Here is a 27563-nt window from a genome sequence, read left to right on the forward strand (position 1 = left end):
GCTTTGATTATTGTGACACAGTACAAAATTATCGAAGATCATATCCCACACTCCAGAAGAATGTGGTTAAGTATACAGAGGAGTAAGATAATAAAAAAGGATGATTTTCCCTGGGTGTGTAGCCATGGAGCATAGTATTTATATTCTATATCTGTTATCTGCTATCTGTAGATAGATAGATAGATAGATAGATAGATAGATATCGATCTATATCTGTTGCTGCTGCTACAAAAATATTCTGTGATGTCCATTGTAAACATTTGGTAGGCAAGAAAAGGGCTCTGGACTATGGAAGACCAGTGGAATGAATGAATTCTTTCTTCTAAACTACACTTACGAGTGCTGTTGATTCTGTATCTACCTTGTGGGTTACAATTGCCTTCTTCATTCCTACTACTCCCTGTAGCTCACACATTCCCCCTCATAAATGGCATTGACTAGAATATAGTTCTTTTCCATCTAGATTTCACTCTTGGAAACGCTGTACCAACACTGTATCAGAACTCTGAACAAGATCATTCCATAGGACTCAGCCTATCAGAGAGTCCCTGAAGATTCCACTTTATGATGCTTCCAGAGAAGAGTGATTATTTCCCTCCCTAGCAGCCTCTGATCACCTGCCTTTAAAACGTCAAGATGCCTATGTCCACTCTTCCAGCAGCTATTTTGTCTCACATGATTGCTATTAACAATGTACCTCCTCCCCCGCTTCGCAGTATACCAAGTAAGTGGGGAATACTTTGGGAGTCTCATTCTTTGGTCATTGTTTTCAGCAGGTGGGACTGGAGGCACTGGAGCTTTGGTTGGGTCATTGGGAACCTTTACTGATTGTAGTGGAGTGGGAAGACCAAACGTGTAAATCCTAGGTTGTCCATTTGAAGCTCTTTCAAATCTATAGACCTCAAATATTTCTTCTTTGTAACACATGAGTCTTTATGGACTCTTAGGGATTCATACATTTTGAAGAAATGTTTTACTATTGTTTATTTAATTCATTTGAATGTCAGAGAGACAAAGGAGAAGAGAAAGTGAGACAGAGATAATATATATGCTAGTTCACTCCCCAAATGCCTACATCATATGAGCTGGACCAGGCCAAAGTCAGGAGCCAAGAACTCAATATGGATCATCCATGTAAGTGGCAAGGACTTAACTACTTGAGTTATCACCTACTGCCTCTTAGGGTGTACATTATTATCAAGAAGCTGGAATCTGAAATAGAGCTGGGACTCAAACCTAGGCACTTGGATATGGGATGTGGATATTCCAAGTGACATCTTTACCAACGTGCAAAACTCCAACTCCAAAATCTTTCAAGGTTTATACAATTGTCAGTATTTTCTTATTTTATATAGTCTAAATCCAGAATATTTTCTTGAATGTAACAGCCATAAATACATAAATCTATTCTTTGTGGCTAGTAATATGTAATAGTCCCAGTGTTAGATGAGATTAAATTTTTTAGATATTATAGATAATACTTATGAACCTTTCAAACTTCAATAAAGCAAGTTTTTTTATTTTATTATTCATTGAGTAGATCCATGGTATTTATTTGAAGGAGCTAACCTGTATGTCCTTTTACCTCCAGTGGGCATTAACTTAGCTTTCTAGATACCTTTTTTAACATTATTGCTCATAGTTTCAAGGGAGGAAAAGGTATCTTGGTAGAAGTAATAGCCTTTGAAGGGGAATAACTGTGTCTTGAATTGCATTAGACAAAGTTTTCATGTTAAACTAAATTAATTCCTACATGTTACTTTATATGCTCTTATTATTATGAAAAAACTCTTCTATGTGGTCAAAGTTTCATATTTCTATTTAAGTAGAGGTAAGTATTAAATGCACTTTTTCCAAAAATCACAGCTTCTACTGTCAGATTTTATTTATGGAAAAGAAAAAAGAAAAAAAGTGATGACTTTTTTTTAGCTGCTCAGGAAGCTCAGTAACTGGAAGTTAAAAGATCAAATTAATTTAGAATCAATGGCATGAGATATGTGCTACCCTCTGTAGTGTCTCCCAAGGACACTTAACTTCTGTGAAGTGATTAAAAGATGAAAAATCAGCAGCAATTCAGATCTCAGAACAGAATAGAACATAATGGAAAGCAGTAGAGCTCCCAATTTTCTCTTTAGAGGTTCCCACTTGATGTTCTATGTCTGACTTCTCTATAGAGACGTGTGCTGCTTACTGAATAATTGTGTCTTTGTGCTAACTCCAGCAAGTCAACAATTTCCCTGAGCAGACTCAATTGCCACTGCTGAAACAATGGCCCCCTGAAAGCCACTGAGGGTAGATGCTTTCAATCTTTAAAATGATTGAACCTGAATTATAAAAGAGTTATAAATGGGAATGAATCAAATGCAAAAGATTTTTAAAAACATCTGACCATTATATACATTCTTACTAACTTTGGTTTTTGTTAGTTCAGTTAGATTTAGTGACTTATATCTATCTTTATATGGAATTTTTTATGTGAATAATGTTTGTTGGTTGCTTTCTATAGCAAGTGTATAAGTATATTTCATGTTATTTTATTTCATTTATTTTATTTTTACTTGACACAAAACAATCATATATTTTATGGGGTAGAGTGTGATAATTAAATACATGTATACAATGTGTAATGATCAAGTCATAGTGATTACATTTTCTTCTCCTTAAACATTTATAATTTCTTTGTGTTGTGAATATTTGAATTCCTCTCTTCTAGTTGTTTCATTGGTTCCTAACAGGAAGTTTATGAGGTCTGAGGTAGGCAGAATAATGTTTCCTGATCATGTCCATGTCTTAATCCCAACACCAGAGAATATCCTAAGCTACAAGGCAAGAATTGAGACAGCTTAATCAGCTGATCTTGATCCTGGGTTATCCCAGGCACACTGTAATGATGAATGTCCTTATTAGTGAAAGCAGGAAGCAGGAACATGACAATCAGAAGGATGAACTGTGAGGAAGACTCAGTTGGCCACTTTGAAGATGGAAAGGCTATGGAAAGGCCAAGGCCTTGAGCAACCTCTAGCTCAAAAAAGCAAATAAATGAATTTCCCTCTAGAGCCTCCAGAAGAAATGAAGTCCTGCTGAAACCTATTTTAGCCCAGTGAGCCTCTTTTCAGACTTCTGATATTCAGAACTGTGGAACAATACAAGGAGACTTCAAAAAGTTCATGGAAAAAAAGGATAAGTTTATTTTGGTGAAAAAAGGTTTTTAAATCCATGCATAGTTTTTTTCTGAGTTTTCTGTGAATACTTTCAAGATCTCCTCATACATTTGAGTTATTTTACGCCAGTAGGATTATAGTAATTTGTTACAGAAGCACTTGAAAACAAATACAAAGTCCATTTTATGTTCAAAATGATGAAACAGATGTGACCCAGTTGTCAAGTGGTAGAGGTTCCTCACAGTATCATCCATGCACATAAACTCTCTATACTCATACAAGCAGCACCAATAAACACTGCTCTCTTGTTTCCTTCTTGCATGCCATTCTGGAACTCATTGCCCATTCTTTCAGTTAAGTGATGTATATACATTACTTGCATTTTGCCATTTAGGCTACTTACATGTTCTTGATGTAAGGGAGGTGACGTAGCACACATCTTCAAAGTCCCTTGACTCTGAAATTTATCTTCACAAATGTTTCAAGTTGTTAAGCTTGACAGTTTAGTGCATATAAGTTTCTTTCTTACTTTTAAATTTCTAAATTTCCTCCTAAAATCTCTGTGGATTGTGCCTCAGGACTCTCTACAGCTTACTACCTCAGGGAAGGGAATGCGTGTTCTCAAAAGCAAGAGCCGTGTCACTTTTATCCTGGATAAGAATTTATCTATCTAAAAAAAAAATAAAACCTTATAGGTATAAAATTGTGCATTTTACCACCTCAGTAAAAAAAAACATGTGGTCTAAGTACATACTTGGCTCATAATTTGATTGATTAGATTTCCTGAAGAGACATAAGGAAGAAAAAAAAAAAACATGAAAAATTGTTAATGCAAAGTTGAATCTGTGTGGAGCATAGTGTACTTTGCGTGGCCCTAAGTGCTGTACCTCTATTTTCTTCAACCTTATCAGGCTTATCCTTCTGAGAAAGATGGCATGTAAAAATGTGGTTTACATCTTCACTACCGGCTGATCTGGGAGAAAGAATTTTTGCTCTTTCTCAGTAATCAAAGTGTTTTAAGTTCACTGGATATTTGTAGGTGCATTTTAGTTGTTCCACCATATGAAGATCTAGAAGGAAATAAAAGCACTCAGCAGCAGACCAGAGATATTTCAAGGAGTTTTGAAATAAGATAGTACTGTTAAGTGAATATTTTTCTTAGCTTCCTTCCCACCCCCATTTTATAGTGTACATTTGCTGAAAGCCTGAAAAGACAGTATCATCATTCCCAAGATTCAAGGGCATTTTCTGTAAGTTGAGAGCTTTTCAGTTCTTTAGTAGCTAGAGATTAAAGGAGTTTCAAAGTATGTATTTATTTGGAAAACTGAATATTGTACCACTTTAAGGTTTTAAGCATCCAAACTCTAAGGGTACAAGTAAGAAAAAAGGAGGCTAGTCAGCAGAAAAACAAGGAGGCAGAATGTGTAATGCATGAAGAAACAAGTTTATAGAAACTAAAGGAATGTGAGTGGAAATTGCAAGAAAGAAGTGAAGGTGGGGAAAGATGGTTGAATATTTGTGTGTGTCTCTGTGTTTACGTAAACAATAATGGTTCCTATGGAAATGCAATAAGATAATTTAGGCAAAGAAGTATGGGAAATTATGTTCTTAGCTTTTATTTTTCATTGTAAAAGACACTTTTATTTAAATCCAAAGGATAAAGTTTGGCTGTGTTGGCAGTAAAGACAAATAGCACACATTTTTTTTCTTATTATTGTTATAATTATCCCAGTGTACGTTGAGTCAGACAATTTTGAGAGGCCTTGAGAAATTAGGTTAAGGGAACTTTTTTTTTTCCTTTTTTAACTTTTTTATTTATATAAATAGAACAAATGTCATATATTTCATATATACAGGTTTTTTTATTTATTTTTTTAACTTTTATTTAATGAATATAAATTTCCAAAGTACGGCTTATGGATTACAATGGCTTCCCCCCCATAACGTCCCTCCCACACGCAACCCTCCCCTTTCCCACTCCCTCTCTCCTTCCATTCACATCAAGATTCATTTTCGATTCTCTTTATATACAGAAGATCAGTTTAGCATACATTAAGTAAAGATTTCAACAGTTTGCTCCCACACAAACATAAAGTGAGAAATAATAGATGATTTTTTAAATGATGATGAAATCAGATCAGACCTATTGTCATGTTTAATCCCAGTGAGAGTCAAGTTGGGAATTGATAATTTCTTCTTTTTTTTTTTTCACAGAAGATCAGTTTAGTATACATTAAGTAAAGATTTCAACAGTTTGCACCCCCATAGAAACACAAAGCGAAATATACTGTTTGAGTACTCATTATAGCCCTCCAGGTAGTAGCTCTGGTTCACACTGGGCAGATGCTGATTGTCCTAGATTAAAAGCATCATAAGCCGACATATTCTATAAAAATTTCATAAGCACTGTTCATAGGTTTCCTGCAAGCAACCGCTCAATGACAAGGGCTAAAATATTTTGGTTTCCATAAGGTATTTGGACGTCACATATAGTATCTACTAGTCCAGTTGCAATTTATTAATCAGAGATGATTGTTATCATAAGCAAGGTTGCCTGGTAATGCAGTTGACTATGCACCTTAACTGGTTACATAAAAACAGAGCTGGAGAGTCATCATGCTAGAGAAAGCTATTCCTTGAATTACAGCATCATAATCTTCACCACACTTGTCCCGTGGCTAATGTTTCCTGCCTTTGGGATCCCCCTTTATTTTCCTCTATTTGTCCCTATCATTCCAGTTCTTCAAAGTGCTTCTCAACTACTTTGATCTTCCAAACACACTTCTGACCTCTCCTGTATGAAACAATCTCTTCCCTGTCTCTGAGCTCCTTCAGCTCTTTTTAAATATTCCCCCTATTAATACTTTTAACATCACACTACATACCTTATATGCACATGTACCTTTGAATTATGATTCTTATTTGATGAATAACTTTTTCCCCTTTTACACTATTTTATTTATATAAAAGGAACAAATTTCATGTGTTTCATATAAACAATTTTAAGATCATAATGATACTTCCCACTGTAGTCTTCCTCCCTCTCTTATTCCCACCCTCTCTCCTCCTCCTTTTCTAATTTTTCTTTTAATTTTTACAATGACATACTTCCAATTTTCTTAAGAATCACAAGTTTAACCATCCACAAAATAAAGAATTCAACATAAGTAAGTTGAAAAACCACCGTTCCTGAAGACTATAAACAAGGACTATGAACAATAATCAAATCACAAGACATCAGTTTCACTCACATATATTCCTTTTTGTGTGTGTGTGTGATCTCTATGTCAGTTTCCACTAATGAGGAAATACATGATATTTGTCTTTTTGGAACTGGGTTGTTTCACTAAGCATAATGGTCTCTGGTTGCATCTATTTTGTTGTGAAAGAATTTCATTCCTTTTTATGCTGAATAGTAGTCATTCCTGTATATATACCACAGTTTTTCTATCCTGTCATCAGTTGATGGATATCTGTGTTTCCATATCTTAGCTATTGAAACCTAAGCTGCAATAAACATGGAGGTACAGATAACTTTTTCATATGCTGATTTCATTTTGTTTGTGTAAATCCCTGGGAGTGGAATGGCTGGGTCATATGGCATATCTTTTTTCAGATTTCTAAGGGATCCTCATACTGTCTTCCATAATGTTTGTAGTAATTTACATTCCCACCAACAGTGTATTATGGTAATTTTCCTCCATATTCTCACCAGCATTATTTGCTTTTCTATTTTTGGGTGATAGTCCTTCGTTCTGGGGTGTGGTGAAACCTCATTAAGGTTTTTGTTTGCATTTCCCTTATGGCTAGTGATCCTGAGCATCTTTTCATTTGTTTGTTGGCCATTTGTATTTCATCCTTTGAAAAATGCCCATTTACATCTTTAGCTCATTCCTTAACTGGATTGTTTGTTCTGTTGTCATTTTCTTGAGCTCCAAATTTATATCCTGTATATTAATCCTTTATCAGATGTATAATTTGAAAATGTTTTCCCTTATTCTTTTGGACATGTCTTTAATTTGTTGAGTGTTTCCTTTGCTGCCCAGAAGTTTCTTAGCCTGATATAATCCCATTTGTCTATTTTTGCCGTTTTTGCCTGTGCTTCTGAGGTCTTATACAAGAAGTCTTTGCTTTTGCTGATGTCTTGTAGTGTTTCCCTTAAGATTTCCTTCTAGTAACTTGACAGTTTTGGTTCTTAGATTTAGATTTCCTGTGTGAATTTGATGACTTCAGGTCTTAGATTTATGTTCCTGTGTGATTCATTGTGAGTCGATTTTTGTATAGGGTGCAAGGTAGGGGTCTTATTTCATACTTCTGCATGCAGAGATCCAATTTTCCCAATGCTGCTTGTTGAAGAGATTGTCCTTTGATGAATATCTTGAGGTAAGTGGTTATCCTTCACATATCTTTATATTTCTGAATGTATCATACTGGTGATTAGTAAATGGAATGAAGAATGAACAACTTTGCACAACCTAGAGGAATTTTGGTGAGTGGGACTCTTAAAAAGTTGTTGGGTAATAATATATGCATCAGCAAAAGAAAATATTAAAAAGGGTCCCTTTTTATATATAATAAATACATAATATAGGTATAATCTGTGTTTCATAACATTTAAACATTTTTATTTTACAATAATGTGTTGACACATGTGGTACAAGGTGCTGTTTTGATATATGTACACATTGTAGAATGGTTAAATAAAGCTTACCTCACCTACTCATTATTTTTTGTGTTCAGAATATTTAAAATTTATTCTTTTAACAATTTTTAAATATATAATACATTATAAAGTGTGGTCACCATGAACTGCAACATATTTCTAAATCTTCTTCCTCCCGTCTAACTGGGATTTTCTATTCTTTGATTAACATCTCTCTTCCTTCGACTCCTCCAACTCTTCCTTTGGCCTTTGGTGCCATCATTCTACTCTCTGCTTCTAGGCGTTAGATTTAGGCTTTTGTGGATTCCATATCTAAATGAGATCATGTAGTATCTGTCTCTGTTACTGGCTTATTATATTTAACACAATGTCCTATAGGTTCATCATGTTGCTGAAAATAATACAATGTCCATCTCTGTGTGTTTGTGTAATTTTCTTTATCCATTAATCCATTGGTAGGCACTTAGATTGATGAAATGGACATGGGAGTATGAGTGTCTCTTCAGCATAACAATTTCAATTCCTTGGGAAATATGCCCAGAAGTAGAATCCTTAGGTTATATGGTAATTATATTTTTAATTTTTAAAGAACTTCCATAATGTTTCCCATATTGGCCATAGTAATTTATATTACCACTAACAGTATAGTAAGGTTGCATTTCCTCCAAATCCTTTCCAGTGCTGATCTTCTATCTTTTTCATAACAAATATTATAATGTGTATAAGATGATATCTCATTGTGGTTTTGATTTGTATTTCCCTAACAGAGATGTCAAGATTTTTTTTTGTTTTTTGTTGTCTATTTGTAAGTCTCTTATTAAGAAATGTCTTTTCATTTCCTTTGTCAACTTTTAAATTATTTTATTTTTTGCTACAGAGTTGTTTGAATTCATTTTATATAAATATTATGAAAATTAACCATCAGATGTATGATTTGCAAATATTTTATTCCATTCCATGGGTTGTCACTTCACACTGTTAATTATTCCTTTTGCTGAGCAGAAATATTTAGTTTGGTGAATTCTCATTTGTCTGGGTTTACTTCTTTTTTTTTTTTTTTTGACAGGCAGAGTGGATAGTGAGAGAGAGAGAGACAGAGAGAAAGGTCTTCCTTTTGCCGTTGGTTCACCCTCCAATGGCCGCCGTGCGCTCTGCGACCAGCGCACCACGCTGATCTGATGGCAGGAGCCAGGTGCTTCTCCTGGTCTCCCATGGGGTGCAGGGCCCAAGTACTTGGGCCATCCTCCACTGCCTTCCTGGGCCACAGCAGAGAGCTGGCCTGGAAAAGGGGCAACCGGCAAAGAATCCGGAACCCCGACCGGGACTAGAACCCGGTGTGCCGGTTGCTGCTAGGTGGAGGATTAGCCTATTCAGCCGCGGCGCCTGCCAGGTTTACTTCTTCTTCTTTTTTTTTTTTTTTTAACTTTTATTTAATGAATATAAATTTCCAAAGTACAGCTTATGGGTTACAATGGCTTCCCCCCCCCATAACATCCCTCCCACCCGCAACCCTCCCCTTTCCCACTCCCTCTCCCTTTCCATTCACATCAAGATTCATTTTCGATTCTCTTTATATACAGAAGATCAGTTTAGCATACATTAAGTAAAGATTTCAACAGTTTGCTTACTACTTTTTTTTATCATTTATTTAATGAATATAAATTTCCAAAGTACGACTTATGGATTACAATTGCTTCCCCTCCATACCGTCCCTCCCACCCACAACCCTCCCCTTTCCAACTCCCTCTCCCCTTCCATTCACATCAAGATTCATTTTCGATTCTCTTAATATAAAGAAGATCAGCTTAGTATACATTAAATAAGGATTTCAACAGTTTGCTCCCACACAGAAACATAAAGTGAAAAATAATAGATGAATTTTTTTAAATGATGATGAAATCAGAGCAGACCTATTGTCATGTTTAATCCCAGTGAGAGTCAAGTTGGGAATTGATAATTTTTATTTTTTTTTACAGAAGATCAGTTTAGTATACATTAAGTAAAGATTTCAACCGTTTGCACCCCCATAGAAACACAAAGTGAAAAGTGAAATATACTGTTTGAGTACTCGTTATAGCATTAAGCCTCAATGTACAGCACATTAAGGACAGAGATCCTACATGAGGAGTAAGTGCACCGTGACTCCTGTTGTTGACTTTACAAATTGAAACTCCTGTTTATGGCATCAGTAATCTCCCTATGCACCAGTCATGAGTTTCCAAGGCTATGGAAGCCCCTTGAGTTCTCCGACTCTTATCTTGTTTAGACAAGGTCATAGTCAAAGTGGAGGTTCTTTCCTCCCTTCAGAGAAAGGTACCTCCTTCTTTGAAGACCTGTTCTTTCCACTGGGATCTCACTCACAGAGATCTTTTTGCCAGAGTGTCTTGGCTTTCCATTCCTGAAATACTCTCATGGGCTTTTCAGCCAGATCCGGATGCCTTTAGGGCTGATTCTGAGGCCAGAGTGCTATTTAGGACATCTGCCATTCTATGAGTCTGCTGAGTATCTCACTTCCCATGTTGGATCACTCTCCCCTTTATTTATTCTATCGGTTAGTGTTAGCAGATACTAGACTTGTTTATGTGCTCCCTTTGACTCTTAGTCCTTTCATTATGATCAATTGTGAACTGAAACGGATCTCTTTGACTAGTGAGATGGCATTGGCACATGCCACCTTGATGGGATTGAATTGGAGTCCCCTGGTATGTTTCTAACTCTACCAATTGGGGCAAGTCAGCTTGAGCATGTCCCAAATTGTACATCTCTTCCCTCTCTTATTCCCACTCTTATGTTTAACAGGGATCACATTTCAGTTAATTTTCAACACTTAAGAATAACTGTGTGATAATTACAGAATTAAAACAGTCATATTAAGTAGAACAGACAAAAAAAAAACTACTAAGAGGGATAATGTATTAAGTTGTTCATTAACAGTCAGGGCTATGCTGATCAAGTCACCATTTCTCATAGTGTCCATTTCACTTCAGGAGGTTTCCTTTTTGGTGTTCAGTCAGTTGTCACCGATCAGGGAGAACATATGGTATTTGTCCCTTTGGGACTGGCTTACTTCACTCAGCATGATGTGTTCCAGATTCCTCCATTTTGTTGCAAATGACTGGATTTCGTTGTTTCTTACTGCGGTATAGTATTCTAAAGAATACATATCCCATAATTTCTTTATCCAGTCTACCATTGATGGGCATTTAGGTTGGTTCCAGGTCTTGGCTATTGTGAATTGTGCTGCAATAAACATTAGGGTGCAGACCGCTTTTTTGTTTGCCAATTTAAATTCCTTTGGGTAAATTCCAAGGAGTGGGATGGCTGGGTCAAACGGTAGGGTTATCTTCAGGTTTCTGAGGAATCTCCAGACTGACTTCCATAGTGGCTTGACCAGTTTGCATTCCCACCAACAGTGGGTTAGTGTCCCTTTTTCCCCACATCCTCGCCAGCATCTGTTGTTGGTAGATTTCTGCATGTGAGCCATTCTCACTGGGGTGAGGTGAAACCTCATTGTGGTTTTGATTTGCATTTCCCTGATTGCTAGCGACCTTGAACATTTTTTCATGTGCCTGTTGGCCATTTGGATTTCCTCTTTTGAAAAATGTCTATTGAGGTCCTTGGCCCATCTCTTAAGTGGGTTGTTTGTTTTGATGTTGTGGAGTTTCTTGATCTCTTTGTAGATTCTGGTTATTAACCCTTTATCTGTTGCATAGTTTGCAAATATTTTTTCCCATTCTGTCGGTTGTCTCTTCACTCTCCTGACTGTTTCTTTTGCAGTACAGAAACTTCTCAATTTGATGTAATCCCAATAGTTGATTTTGGCTTTGACTGCCTGTGCCTCCCGGGTCTTTTCCAGAAATTCTTTGCCTGTGCCAATATCTTGAAGGGTTTCTCCAATGTTCTCTAGTAACTTGATGGTGTCAGGTTGTAGATTTAGGTCTTTAATCCACGTTGAGTGGATTTTTGTGTAAGGTGTAAGGTAGGGGTCTTGCTTCATGCTTCTGCATGTGGAAATCCAGTTTTCCCAGCACCATTTATTGAATAGACTTTCCTTGCTCCAGGAATTGGTTTTAGATCCTTGATCAAATATAAGTTGGCTATAGATGTTTGGGTTGATTTCTGGTGTTTCAATTCTGTTCCATTGGTCTATCCATCTGTTTCTGTACCAGTACCATGCTGTTTTGATTACAACTGCCCTGTAGTATGTCCTGAAATCTGGTATTGTGATGCCTCCGGCTTTGTTTTTGTTGTACAAGATTGCTTTAGCTATTCGAGGTCTCTTATCCCTCCATATGAATTTCAGCATCATTTTTTCCAGATCTGAGAAGAATGTCTTTGGTATCTTGATTGGGATTGCATTGAATCTATAAATTGCTTTTGGGAGAATGGACATTTTGATGATGTTGATACTTCCAATCCATGAGCATGGAAGATTTTTCCATTTTTTGGTATCCTCTTCTATTTCTTTCTTTAAGATTTTGTAATTCTTATCGTGGAGATCTTTAACCTCCTTGGTTAAGTTTATTCCAAGGTATTTGATTGTTTTTGTAGCTATTGTGAATGGGATTGATCTTAGCAGTTCTTTCTCAGTCATGGCGTTGCTTGTGTATACAAAGGCTGTTGATTTTTGTGCATTGATTTTATATCCTGCCACTTTGCCAAACTTCTCTATGAGTTCCAATAGTCTCTTAGTAGAGTTCTTTGGATCCTTTAAGTACAGAATCATATCATCTGCAAAGAGGGATAGTTTGACTTCTTCCTTCTCGATTTGTATTCCTTTGATTTCTTTTTCTTGTCTGATGGCTCTGGCTAAAACTTCCAGAACTATGTTAAATAGCAGTGGTGAGAGTGGGCATCCCTGCCTGGTGCCAGATTTCAGTGGAAATGCTTCCAACTTTTCCCCATTCAATAGGATGCTGGCTGTGGGTTTTTCATAGATTGCTTTGATTATATTGAGGAATGTTCCTTCTATACCCAATTTGCTTAGAGTTTTCATCATGAAAGGGTGTTGAATTTTATCAAATGCTTTGTCTGCATTAATTGAGATAATCATATGGTTTTTCTTTTGCAGTCTGTTAATGTGGTGAATCACATTGATTGATTTGCGAATGTTGAACCATCCCTGCATACCAGGGATGAATCCCACTTGGTCTGGGTGGATGATTTTCCTGATGTGTTGTTGTACTCTATTGGCCAGAATTTTATTGAGGATTTTTGCGTCTATGTTCATCAGGGATATTGGTCTGTAATTTTCTTTCAGTGCTGCATCTTTCTCTGGCTTAGGGATTAAGGTGATGCTGGCTTCATAGAAAGAATTTGGGAGGATTCCTTCTTTTTCGATTGTTCTGAATAGTTTGAGAAGAAATGGGATTAGTTCTTCTTTAAATGTCTGGTAGAAATCAGCAGTGAATCCATCTGGTCCTGGGCTTTTCTTTGTTGGGAGGGCCTTTATTACTGTTTCAATTTCTGTTTCAGTTATGGGTCTATTTAGGTTTTCTATGTCTTCATGGTTCAATTTTGGTAGATTGCATGTGTCCAGGAATCTATCCATTTCTGATAGGTTTCCCTGTTTGCTGGCATACAGGTCCTTGTAGTAATTTCTGATGATTCTTTTTATTTCTGTGGTGTCTGTTGTTACATTTCCTTTTTCATCTCTGATTTTATTGATTTGGGTCTTTTCTCTTCTTTTTTTAGTTAGTTGGGCCAATGGGGTGTCAATTTTGTTTATTTTTTCAAAAAACCAGCTTCTCACTTGGCTGATTTTTTGTAGTGTTTTTTTGGATTCAATCCTGTTAATTTCTTCTCTGGTTTTAATTATTTCTCTTCTCCTATTAGATTTGGGTTTGGTTTGCTGCAGTTTTTCTAGGTCCTTGAGGTGCGCTGAAAGCTCATTTATTTGGTACCTTTCCAATTTCTTGATATAGGCACCTATTGCTATAAATTTGCCTCTAAATACTGCTTTTGCTGTATCCCATAAGTTTTGATATGTTGTGTTTTTGTCTTCATTTACTTCCAGAAAGTTTTTGATTTCTCTTTTGATTTCTTGAATGACCCAGTGTTCATTCAGGAGCATGTTGTTCAGTCTCCATGTGTTTGCATACTTTCTGGGGTTTCCTGAGTTGCTAATTTCCAGCTTCATTCCGCTGTGGTCTGAGAAGCTGCATGGTATGATTCTAATTCTTTTAAATTTGCTGAGACTTGCTTTATGGTCTAGTATGTGATCAATCCTAGAGAAGGTTCCATGCACTGCTGAGAAGAATGTGAAGTCTTTAGCTGTAGGATTGAAAGTTCTGTAGATATCTGTTAGATCCATTTGGGCAATAGTGTCAATTAAATCTGCTGTTTCCTTGTTGATCTTCTGTCCAGATGATCTGTCTATTTCTGAGAGTGGAGTATTGAAGTCCCCCAGTACTATTGTATTGGGGTCTAAGTCTCCCTTTAAGTCCCTTAACATATCTTTTTTTTTATTTTTTTATTTTTATTTTTTGACAGGCAGAGTGGACAGTGAGAGAGAGAGACAGAGAGAAAGGTCTTCCTTTGCCGTTGGTTCACCCTCCAATGGCTGCCGCGGCCGGCGCGCTGCGGCCAGCGCACCGCGCTGATCCGATGGCAGGAGCCAGGAGCCAGGTGCTTTTCCTGGTCTCCCATGGGGTGCAGGGCCCAAGCACCCGGGCCATCCTCCACTGCACTCCTGGGCCACAGCAGAGAGCTGGCCTGGAAGAGGGGCAACCGGGACAGAATCCGGCGCCCCAACCGGGACTAGAACCCGGTGTGCCGGCACCGCTAGGCGGAGGATTAGCCTAGTGAGCCGCGGCGCCGGCCAAGTCCCTTAACATATCTTTTAAATAGACCTGTGCCCTGTAATTAGGTGCATATACATTTATAATAGTTACATCTTCCTGTTGAATTGAACCCTTAATCATTATATAGTGTCCCTCTTTGTCTCTCTTAACAGTTTTTGTATTAAAGTTTATTTTGTCTCATATTAATATGGCTACACCTGCTTTTTTTGGTTTCTGTTGGCATGGAATATCTTTTTCCAACCTTTCACTTTCAGTCTGCATGCCTCTTTGTTAGAGAGATGTGTTTCTTGTAGGCAACAAATAGTTGGGTTGTGTTCTGTGAGCCAGTCAGCCAAACAGTGTCTTTTAACTGAAGAATTCAGACCATTAATGTTCAATGTGACTATTGATACGTAGTGACTTTGCCCTGCCATTTTCCCGGAAATATTTTCTAGTATATGCTTTGAGCTTCCCATGCTCTTTGACTGGTAGGTGTTCTTCCTTTCCCTTCTTTCATATTGATGGCCGTGTTTCTGTGTTTCTGAGTGTAGCACATCTTTAAGTATCTTTTGCAGGGCCGGACAAGTGGCCACAAAGTCTTTCAATTTCTGTTTGCTATGAAAGGTCTTTATTTCACCTTCATTCACAAATGAGAGCTTGGCAGGATATAATATTCTGGGCTGGCAATTTTTCTCTCTTAGCACCTATGCTATGTCTTGCCATTCCTTCCTAGCCTGTAGTGTTTCTGATGAGAATTCTGCTGTGAGTCTGATTGGAGATCCTCTGAGAGTAATCTGACGTTTCTCTCTTGCACATTTTAGCATCTTTTCTTTATGTTTCACTGTGGTAAGTTTAATTACCACGTGTCGTGGTGAGGATCTCTTTTGGTCATGTTTATTGGGGGTTCTATGAGCTTCCTGTACTAGGATGTCTCTGTCCTTCTCCAAACCTGGAAAGTTCTCTGCTAGTATCTCACTAAAAAGGCCTTCTAATCCTTTCTCTCTCTCCATGCCTTCAGGAACTCCTAGAACTCGAATGTTGGTTTTTTTAATAGTATCCTGTAGATTCCCAACAATATTTTTTAGATTTCTAATTACCTCTTCTTTCTTTGGTTTGACTGTATGTTTTCCTGTGCTCTATCTTCTAAGTCCGATATTCTCTCTTCTGCTTTACCCATTCTGTTTTTAAGGCTCTCTAATGTGTTTGTCATTTGATCTATTGAGCTCTTCATTTCATTTTGATTTCTCTTCACTATCACACTTTCCTGTTCTACTAGTTTCTGAGTTTCATTTTGATTCTTCCTTAAAATTTCATTTTCACGAGAGAGATTTTCAATCTTGTCCAATAAGGATTTCTGTAGTTCAAGGATTTGCTTTTGAAAACTTCTAAATGTTCTTATAATAAATTTTTTGAAATCCGTATCTTGCATTTCTTCTATCTCATCATCTTCATAATCTTGGTTTGGGGTGTTTTGTTTATTTGGAGGCATCATAGTGTCATCGTTGATCTTGTTCCCTCGATTTCTGTGTTTGTTACTTGGCATAGTTAATTCTTATTGCGTCACTGTGCGTTTTTTTTTTTTATTATTTTATACTATGTCCGTGTTAAGTGGACTGCCTGCTGTTGGAGGAGCCTTGGAGGCCTGAGATGGGTGCGGGCTGAGAGCTCTGCTTGGTTCTTCCTGGTTAAGGGTGTGCAAAGGTGACACCCTCAGGTTATGCGTGGTAAATCTCTCTCTTTTTATTTATTTATTTATTTTATTTATTCAGGGGGTAAGTAACACCGCACTGCACGGCTGTGCAGAATTGATGGTATTTAGCTTCCAGTCTCTGGCTTCTACCCCAGAGTCCGTTTAGGCTCCTCTGGACTCCCACTGGGTTGCCTAGGCTACTGAATTGTAGTGACCCAGTTCTTTAGCTCTCCCCCGTTGATATGTAAATCCAGAGAGGAGGCCTGCTCTTTGTCTCTTGGGAATTCTTCAAGCCTTGCAGCCTTGCAACCTTTGCAAGGTTAGGGGGAAGAGAAACCCCGAAGCTTTTTTTTCCTTCTTTCCGGTAGTGAGTTTGCTGCACTTTCCGGCCCCCCTCTAGATTCTGACCCCCGTTTCCCCACCAATGTCTCAGGTTATTGAGCTCACCTCCCCTTCCAGCGCCGATGTGTGGACTCGGAGCCCTGGACGTCCCAAGTCTCCCCACTGTTGTCTGTGTGGCATGCACTCCCCTTCGAGCACTGGCGCGCAGACCCTGCGGCTTCCGTGGCTCGGTCCCGTGGCTCGGCTTCCACGTGGTGGGCGACCTTGTTCTCCCAGTAGGTCCTCCGATTCACAGCCACTCGATCCAGAAGAGTTTCCTCTGCAATATTTTCCTGGTTCTTTTTTCTGAAGCTACCGTAACTCCCCTTTTATTAAACTAAATTTTCCCGGACTATCGGTGCATGCCCTCACTATTCTGCCATCTTGGCTCCACCGCTTACTACTTTTTTTTAAACATTTATTTATTTGAAAGGAAGAGTTATATATAGAGAGGTCTTCCATCTGCTGGCTCACTCCCCAGATGGCTGCAACTGGGCCAATCCGAAGCCAGGGACCAGGAGATCCTCTGGGTGTCCCACGGGGTTGCAGGGGCCCAAGCACTTGGACCATCTTCTACTGCTTTCCCAGAACTGGATTGGAAGTGGAGCAGCGGGGAATTGAACTGGCACCCATATGGGATGCCAGCACTGCAGGTGGCAGCTTACCAACTGCCACAGTTCCAACCCCTGGGTTTATTTTTGTCACCTGTGCTTTTGCAGTCACATCCAAGAAATTGCCACCAAGAAGAACGCTGTGGATACTTTCCCTATGCTTTCTTCTGGTAGTTTCATAATTTCAAGTCTTACATGTAAGTCTTTAAGGTATTTTGAGTTGTGTTTTATGAATGTTATGAGAGTAGGATTCAATTTCATTCTTCTGCATATGGATATATGGTTTCCCTATAATCAGGTACTGAAGAGACTGTCCTTTCCCTAATGTGTGTTCTTGACATCTTTGTTAAAAGTTAATTGACTATACAATGACTTTGTCTTGGTCTTGTTCAGCACCGGTTTTCACTTGACAGATTTGATGCTGAGTTTCAAGTTTAAAGCCTGGACTTAACTCCCTTTCCCACTCTCTAGCAGGAGACCTTGTGGTACTGCTGGTAACCTTGACACGGGCAACTCACCCCTTCTTTGTTTCTTCATTGGCTCTTACTGTTGTGTTAAAACCGGCAACAGTGGTCTCTCATGTGTCTCAGTTAGCACTTGTGAAGGCAGTTTGATGCATAAACAGCTGTCCACATGGCATCTCCGTGGGCAGATGATCCCTGGCACATCTCAGTCACTGTTTTGCTCTGCCTCTGAATTCTTCAGTTGTCTGTTTCCATTCTGTTTTCCCTTCCTGTGACTGTGTCTCCAAAATATGTCTTTTTCATCCATGCGGTGGGACTTTGTTCTACTCGTAGCTGTGGATTCCATTTGTTCTCTCAACATTGCAGCAGCAGCTTCACGGCGCTGTAGCACAGACTCAGTGACAGCAGCTGGTGCTCTGCCTCGCAGATTGGGTCCCAGCTTTGCAGTGCGTATTCCTTCAAACTGCTTTTAAATGTCATTCAACCTCTGCCCTTTGCTTCTTCAGCAAAAATACTGGAGGTAGCTGCTTTCCAGGTGCTATTTTGTGTTTGCCTTTCTTCTCGTCAGTTCTTGATTACTTGGCTAATAGTGCTTTGTATCAATTTCCTCCAATAAAACAAACAGTCTTTCGATGACTCCATCCTGTTGAGAAAATCAGAGTTTTCTTCTATCTGATTTGTCCATCAAAATTGAATAAATATCCTGTCCATACTATTTTTTTTTTTTTGACAGGCAGAGTGGACAGTGAGAGAGAGAGACAGAGAGAAAGGTCTTCCTTTGCCGTTGGTTCACCCTCCAATGGCCACCGCTGCAGCCGGCGCACCGCGCTGATCCGATGGCAGGAGCCAGGATCCAGGTGCTTTTCCTGGTCTCCCATGGGGTGCAGGGCCCAAGCACCTGGGCCATCCTCCACTGCACTCCCTGGCCATAGCAGAGAGCTGGCCTGGAAGAGGGGCAACCGGGACAGAATCCGGCGCCCTGACCAGGACTAGAACCCGGTGTGCAGGCGCCGCAAGGTGGAGGATTAGCCTATTGAGCCACGGCGCCGGCCCCCATACTATTTTTTTATTGGTAGACAATTGGATTAATAAAACTTCAAGGCCAAAGGATGCATGAATTTTAACTATGGTAAATATTGGCAGATTATACTCCAAAGAAGTTGTACTAATTTCTAGTTAAACTAACAGTATAAGCAGCAATCTATTTCACAAGATTTTTTTAGTAATATCATGCATTATAAAGTAAAATTTTAGCAAATGAATGAATTGAAATTACTTTTTATTGATACTTGCATTTGCATTTCCTTAAAAATTTATTTTTAAAAATTTACCTTATTTACTTGAAGGGGAGAGAGAGAGAAAGAGAGAGAGAGATTTGCTGGTTCATTCTCAAATGCCCATGACAGTGGGAAGTGGGTCAGAATGAACCAAAGAGCCAGGAATTCAATCCAGATCTCCCACATGGGTGGCAAAAACCCAGCTACTTAATCCATACATGCTGCCTCCTAGGGTAGAAATTAATAGGAAGGTAGAATTGGGAGAAGAGCTGGGACTTCAGTTGTCACCACCATGTGGGGTATGGCCAGGCCAAGCAGTATCTTCACTGCTATGCTAAATGCCCATCCCTAAATTTATTTCTTTCATTATATTTTTAATTTACTTTTATTTATCTGAAAGAGAAGACAGATACAGGTAAAAATAGAGATCTTTCATCTGCCAGTTTACTCCGCAAATATCCTCGGCAACCACGGCTGGGCGAGCCTGAAACCAGGAGCCAAGAAACTCCATCCTACTTTCCCACATGGGTTGCAAACATTAACCCACGTGTTTGAGCCATTCCCTGCTACTTCCTAGGTTACGCCTTAGCAGGAAGATGGATCAGAAGTGAAATGGCCAGGTCTCAAATGCAAGCACTCCTATATGGGTTGCCTGGGTCCCAAGTGGTGTCTTAACCACTAAGCCAAACACCTGCCCCTACATTTACGTTTCTTTAAGAGTGAAGTAAAGAATCTTTTCATATATTTGTGACCATTTGAATTTATGTGAACAATCTATGTGGAGTTTATTTCTCTGTTTGAAAAAAAATCTTTCTGTACTAAAGAAATTAGTTCTTTTTATGTATTTAAAAATATTTTCATTAATTTGCATTTTCCTTTTTCATTATGATTTTTTCTGTCATATAATTATTTTAGAATGCATATTTTTGTACACTGTTTACATTGATCTTGCTTAGAAATTTATCCTCCATACCAACTTTTAAAAGTGATTCCCAGATGATTTTCTTATTTGTACAGTTTTCTTTCTTTAAAATATTAAGTATATGTGCTGCCGAAGCGAGCACTTTTCTTTAAAATATTAAGCTTGTTAAATATGTGATGCATCTATAGAATAGTGATATAAAGCTACAATTAAGTTTTCTTATGACAAACCATTTTAATACCATTTGTTGAGTAATCTTATTCCTACTAATATGAAATGCCAGTTGTTATTTCATGCAAAAGTTTCAAATGTACTATCGATCTGTTTTGGGATCTATTATTTACTTTCTCTGCTTATCTCTTGCCTATTCATGTACCAGTGTTAAATTATTATAGTTATTGAAGCACTCTATATCAATATCTGGTAAGATGAACCTCTATTGATTACTTCTAATGCAAGGACTTTTGCTGGCTTTTCTCCCATGTTTGTTTTTCTATGTGAAGATGAGACATATTTAGACTTTCTCAATAAACATCTTGATATTTTAATTTAAGTATGTGAGATTGAAGAATAAATTTATGGATTATTTACAATTTTTATATTAAACCTTCCTACTCAAGAACCAATATCTATACTATCCAACGTTCCTACTTAGAATTTATGTGAGAGTCCTTTTATGCCACTAAACGGGAATTATCCCTGGATAATTTTTTTCTTTCTAATATGAGTGATATGTTTGTCATATTTTCTAACTAACGCAGTGAAAAAGAAAATGAACTTTTTAAAGTATTTAAAACTTTGAAACAATTATAATCTTACAGATGTTGGAAACTCAGTATTAGGAAGCTTAGTTTTCTAGAGTCATTTGATGATCTGTCATTTCAAAATACTTTGGTGTGTATTTATTAAAAACATGCTCATCCATAATCACAATATAACCATCAAAATCAAGAAATTAACACTGATACTTTACTGGAATTCTGTAGACTTCTTTCAAATTTGGCCAGTTGTTATAAAACCTTTCTAGTAAAAGAATCCAGTTCCAAATCTTGTGTTGCATTTTGCTGTCTTGTCTCTTAAGTGCTCTTCAGTTTGGAATAGTTTCTCAGTTTTCCTTGACTTTTATGACCTTGAAACTGGGAGATTACAAACCAGTTATTTTGGAGACTATCCTTCAATTTGGTTTGTCTGATATTTCTTCACGATTAGATTTAAGGTGTGTATCTCTGGCAGAAATAGGTGGCACCTGATTCCACTTTGTCCCACTATTGAAACTATTCACTCTGATCTCTTGGTTAGTGTGATAAATGGAGTTTCTTTGCTATAAATTTACCCTTCCCTTCTCTAATGAATGTTTTTATGAAGATACCTTCTGAAAGTATATAAGTATCCCATTTCTCATGAAATGGTAAGTAAATAAATATAAAAACTCAGTGTTTTCTATTTCATTCAAAGTTTTATTTGAGAGACAGAGAATGGAGAATCAGAGAGAGAAGGGGGGAGGGGAAAAAGGGGAGAGTGGAAAGGTGGGGAGAGGAGTAACTCATCACCCACTGGTTCAATTCCCAAATTCTAGCACTAGGCAGGGATGGAGCTGGGAGCTGGGAACAAAATCCAAGTCTCCCACATGGGTGGCAGGGACTTGAATACTTGAACCATCATCTGTTAACTACTAGAGCACACATTATCAGGAAGCTGGAATTGGGAACAAAGCTAGGACTTTAATTCACATACTCTAGCATGAGAGGTGGTATGCTTAACCGCTAGACCAAATGCATACGCCTATGCAAAGTTCTCACTGCGTTATCATTATGTATCTTGACATTAAAGTTACTCACAATTTTGTTACTGGGAGCCTCTTTTATGCTGTTTAGAGCACTTCCTTGTGTTCAGGCACACCATTTTACAGTTTATTTTGTACTTCCTCTGTTTCCTCTAAGGACTCAGCCAGTGTTCCAATAAGTCCTGAATTACTTTCATGCAGAACTGCATTTAGAAATCAACATCTGAGTGCTAATGTGCTTATTGACCTTAGGGAGGCACTACTCCCTGGTCCTCTTGGTGGATACATCTGGGAGAATGCAAATTTATTTATCTTTTTGTGTATCAATTTATATTTAAGTGTGAGTTTACACCAATTTTTCCAATTCCAGTGCAACCTGATAGGGCTCACTCATGTCTTCTCTCTGTGACTCCCTTCTCTGTAATGATAAACTTTTCTCCTATTGACATTAGATAATACTTTTGGTTAGTTTCCTTGTATTTAATCTATTTTCTGTGTTTAAGGCCACCCAGTTCTTGCCCTGGCACTTAGCAGTGGGTCTCCCCTTCCTGCTCCTTCCTCATGGGATTATTCTGCACATACCACTTGGCCTCTGAGACTCCCCACAAGTTCAGCCCTCATGAAAATGCCCCCTACATGTGCCCTTGGCTGCTTTGATACCCTTCCTTTCACCCCTATCCACAGCTGGTATAGATGGCTAGATGCCTACCCTCTTCTACTACCCAATGTCATTAGGACTCAATTGTTCGGGAAAGGGACAAACATTCAAACATGTAGTTACTTATTTAAAATATTTATTTATTTGAAAGGCAGTTATAGAGAATAACACATTCCATTTACTGGTTCATTCTCCAAATGGCCACAATGACTGGAGTTAGGTCAAACCAAAGCCAGGAGATAGGCACTGAATCCAGGTCTCCCACATGGGTGGTAGGGGCCCAAGTAGTTAGGCCCTCTGCTGCTTTCCTGGGTGCATTAGCAGGGAGTTGGATAGGAAATGAGTGGCTGGAATTCGAACAAGTACTTATATGGGATGCTGGCTTCACAGGTAGTGGCTTAATCTGCTGTGCTACCATGCCTGCACCTGTAGTTACTTTTGTAATCAACCATTCCATTGAGTAGTCTATTGGGTTTCCAACCTGTGCAGATTTTGTTCTCTAATTAAATAACTATATTAGAAATAGTGATTTTTTAAGTATTTTATTTATTTGAGAGGCAGAGTTACAGAGGGAAAGACAGACATGTCTTCTATCCACTGGTTCACTCCCCAAATGGCTGTGATGGCCAGAGCTGAACTGATCCACAGCCAGGATCCAGGAGCTTCTTCCAGGTCTCTCACATGTGTGCCGGGGCCCAAGACTTGTACCATCTTCCACTGCTTTCCCAGGCCATAAGCAGAGAGCTGGATCAGAAGAGGAGCAGCGGGGACATGAACCAGCATCCATATGGGATGCCAGCACCACAAGGGGAGGCTTAGCCTACCATGCCACAGCACCAGTCCCCCAAAAAATTATTTATTTAGTTATTTGAAAGACAGGTATCTATCTATCTATCTATCTATCTATGTATCCATCTATCTTTAGAGAGAGAGAGAGAAATCTCCCATTTAATGATTCACCCCCGAGTAGCTCCAACAGGAGGATGGAGCCAAGCCCATGAGAGGAATTGGGAACTTAGTCTGGAGTGTCAGACACACATAGGGTACTTGAGCCATCATCTGGTTTGGCCACCCAGGGTGCACATTAGCACCAAGCTGGAATCAGAAGTGGATCCAGGACCTGAACCCAAGCAATGCAATATGGGATGTGAGACACTTCAAATAGTGTCTCAATAGTTGTGTCAAATGCTCAACCCTGAATATTCTCATGTGTTAATTTTGGGTACTTTCTCATCAACTCTTCTCTGTATTCTTTCTTAACTAACAAGCCCCTGATAAGTGCTGTCCTCATTTATATTCCAAAGGTTTTGCAATAGTTATTTGGTCTCTATTTCTCTTTAGTGACTGAGATCAGCTGTTCCTATGTTGATCGCTACAAACACTATTCTCCATCTTATACCAAGAATGATTTGATTCCTAAAAATATGAACAAAATGTAGAATTCTTGCTCAACCCTGCATCCCTGAATATTGTCAATTCCAGGGATCCCTTCATGTATGTGCTGCATGTCTCAAGAACTTCCCATTCTAAGGAAGATTTCATTGGTTGTAGCCTTCAGGGCTATACCACACTCTTTTGGGGGAGCTCTGCCTGTTAACAGAATGATGCATATTCTCTTGTATCTCTTTTATAGTTAATTGATTTTTCCTTGATTGGCCAATAGTCTTTAGAATTTATAGCTAAAAATGTGGTTAATTTCAGTTTTTACTAAAGATACAGGCTTTTCTCTGCCCTCTCTTAGTTACTCCTTATGTTATTTAATGAGCTATTTTTCATTATGAATAGGTTTTAATGGCAAAAAAATGTTATTGACATGACTTTTATCTACAAAGAAGATTAAATAATTAAAGTATGCTGATCTTCAAGAAGCAGGATCTTTTTAGAGTATAATACGTATTTCTTTAAACAATTTTATTTTCATTTTCAAGCCATCATTATTTATCTTTGAGTTTTACTGGATTTAACTGACTCTGATAAATTAAAGTCACTTTTTTATTATTTATTCATTAAAATTTTAAAATAGTATTTATTTAGATCCAAGCATTGTGTTAAGTTCCAGGTTTTCATAGATAGGTAGGAAATGACTTTGTCCTCAGAGGGTTATAATAGATTGGAGAAACATAGGTGTAAGTGAAAAAATCATGAGGAAAGATGACTCTCGCTCTAGTGCAATTATTTTTTATAACACTATAAAAGCACAATGGAAAATCCAAGGTCTCTTTTCTAGGAAAGTGGGGTTTCATAACGTGTCACAGATAGCTTAATTTCTGGGTGAATCTAAAAGGATGGTGGCATTTTCTAAGTTGAGAAATTAACCCAAGAGAATATTATATTTAAAGGTTGAAGTATGTTTGTAGAGCAGTCAGAACATGTGCTGTTGAAAAATGGAGATAATAAAGAAGGAACAGTGGTGGTGGTAATCAATGAGGCCATAGAAGTTAATTTGGGTAATGATTATAAAAGATGCGATATTCCATGCAAAGGCTCTAAACTTTGACTTGTAGAGGATTAGAAAAGTTTCAAAGAAGAGTATGCAATCACATTAGATTTTAGAAAATACTGGGATAGTTATAAGAAGAGAAAGGATTAAAGAGGAAGGAGCTTGGAGCCAGGGAGAATAGTTAGGAAGTTACTGGAGTAGTAGAGTTGAGATTCAAAGATGTTCTTGAACAGACCCTGACATGTCACATGAATATGTGTGGTATTCCTCCACAGGGTGCACAGCACATGGTCCTGTTTGGTGACCTTGATTATCCTTAGGATTGTAAAGGAGATATCTGCAAGATGTTTAGGATGTATTTCAAAAGAAATAACATTGGTAGTCTTCATAACACATTGATCCCAAACATGAAAGGGTAGACTAAGATCCCAAGACAGATGATAGAATTACGAAAAATGGTATTGTTCTTAGCCGAAATAGAGAAATCAGGAGAGGATCAGGAATTTGGGGGAAAAAAAAAGAATGGGGGAGTTTTTAAAGATTTACTTATTTCCATTTATTTGAAAGAGTGGCAGACAAAAATGAAAGAGAGAGAGAGGGAAAGAGAGAATGTCTTCCATCTGAAGGTTCATTCCCCAAACATCCCAACAGATCAGCAGGGCATGGCTAAAGCCAGGAACCCAAACCTGTCTGAGTGTCTTATATGGTGGCAGGGATCCAAATACAAGGGCCATAACTGGCTGTCTCCTTGGGTATGCATTAGCAGGAAGCTGGAATTAGGAGAAGAGCTGAGATGAAAATTCAGGAACTCCAATAATGGACGCAAGCCTCCCAGGTAGCATCTTAATCGCTATGTCAAATGCCCACCTTAGGAGAAATTTCAAATGAAATTTTGGTTACCTTGAATTTGATTTTCCCAGGTGGCATTGAAAGTGAAGTGCAGATTAGCCGTTTGGCTGGAGAATTAGATTTGAAAATTTTAAGTGGCTATTGATAGCTGAAGACGTGGGTGCAGATGAGATCATGAAACAAGAGGATCTGAATTGAGGATATAGAGGTATTGAGAATAAATTCTAGGACACCAATGCTTAAGGGAAGAAAATGAGAGTTAGCAGAGCAGTCTAATATGGAGAAGGCAAGAGAAAAGATGGTGTCATGGAATTCCAGTGGGAACAAGCTTCACCTATGTCAAATGTCACTGGTGATAACATGGTAAGGTAGTAAGATGAAGACTGAAAAAAGAGATTATTGAACTAGAATCTTGAAGGTCTCTGGTAATGAAAGTAGTTTTATAAATGAAGGCAGAATATATATTTTAGTGGGTAGAGAAGCAACTTTGAGTTGAGGAAAAAAAATGTCAATTACTTTTCCAAAAAATGTCGACTATAAAGAGAAGTTATTTGGAAGACAGCAAAGAGATACCTCAGAAATCTCAGTATAAACCTGTCATATGATCCAGACATCCCATCCTAAGAATTTCCCCAAATGAAATAAAATCAGCATATGAAAGTAATCTGTATTCCCATGTTTATTGCAGTTCAATTCACAAAGCCAAGATATGGAATTAGCCCAGATGTTCATCAACTGATGCCTGAATAAATAAAATGTATATATACACTATGGAATACTATACAGCTGTAAAAAAGGATTAAGTCCTGTCTTTTGCAACAAAAGGATGCAATTGGAAACCATATATAGTGAAGGAAGCCAGCCCTCAAAAACAAATACCATATGTTTTCTCTAACTTGTGGTAACTCATAGAGCACAAAAAATAAAATGTATGTGAGCAAAATTGACATTTTGAGATTTGATTTTTTTTTAAACTTTTATTTAATGAATATAAATTTCCAAAGTACGACTTATGGATTACAATGGCTTCCCCCCCATACCGTCCTTCCCACCCACAACCCTCCCTTTTCCCACTCCCTCTCCCCTTCCATTCACATCAAGATTCATTTTCGATTATCTTTTTTTTTTTTTCCCATTTGGTCTTTGTTTTCTTTTTTTTTTTATCTTTTATTTAATGAATATAAATTTCCAAAGTACGACTTATGGATTACAATGGCTTCCCCCCCATACCGTCCTTCCCACCCACAACCCTCCCTTTTCCCACTCCCTCTCCCCTTCCATTCACATCAAGATTCATTTTCGATTATCTTTTTTTTTTTTTCCCATTTGGTCTTTGTTTTCTTTTTTTTTTTATCTTTTATTTAATGAATATAAATTTCCAAAGTACGACTCATGTGTTACAATGGCTTCCCCCCCCATACCGTCCCTCCCACCCACAACCCTCCCCCTTCCCACTCCCTCTCCCCTTCCATTCACATCAAGATTCATTTTCGATTATCTTAATATACAGAAGATCAGCTTAGTATACATCAAGTATGGATTTCAACAGTTTGCTCCCACACAGAAACATAAAGTGAAAAATAATAGATGAATTTTTTTAAATGATGATGAAATCAGAGCAGACCTATTGTCATGTTTAATCCCAGTGAGAGTCAAGTTGGAAATTGATAATTTCTTTTTTTTTTTTTTTACAGAGGATCAGTTTAGAATGCATTAAGTAAGGATTTCAACAGTTTGCACCCCCATAGAAACACAAAGTGAAATATATTGTTTGAGTACTCGTTATAGCATTAAATCTCAATGTACAGCACATTAAGGATAGAGATCCTACATGAGGAGTAAGTGCACAGTGACTCCTGTTGTTGACTTTACCAATTGACAC

At 38.0% G+C, this 27563-nt stretch overlaps 1 protein-coding gene across 1 annotated transcript in view; it reads left to right on the plus strand.

Moving 5' to 3' along the window:
* The first annotated feature begins 636 nt into the window (after nt 1-636).
* The window catches only part of CNBD1 (cyclic nucleotide binding domain containing 1), a 506061-nt gene continuing 479134 nt past the window's right edge, over nt 637-27563 (plus strand). Inside the window, exon 1 of the mRNA XM_070075280.2 lies at nt 637-724. Coding sequence (XP_069931381.2) covers nt 637-724 — 88 coding nt within the window. The remainder of the gene's footprint in view (nt 725-27563) is intronic.

This window comes from Oryctolagus cuniculus, chromosome 6 (assembly GCF_051225735.1).
Source record: "Oryctolagus cuniculus isolate XC-2025 breed Fujian yellow rabbit chromosome 6, ASM5122573v1, whole genome shotgun sequence".
Classification (NCBI taxonomy): domain Eukaryota; kingdom Metazoa; phylum Chordata; class Mammalia; order Lagomorpha; family Leporidae; genus Oryctolagus; species Oryctolagus cuniculus.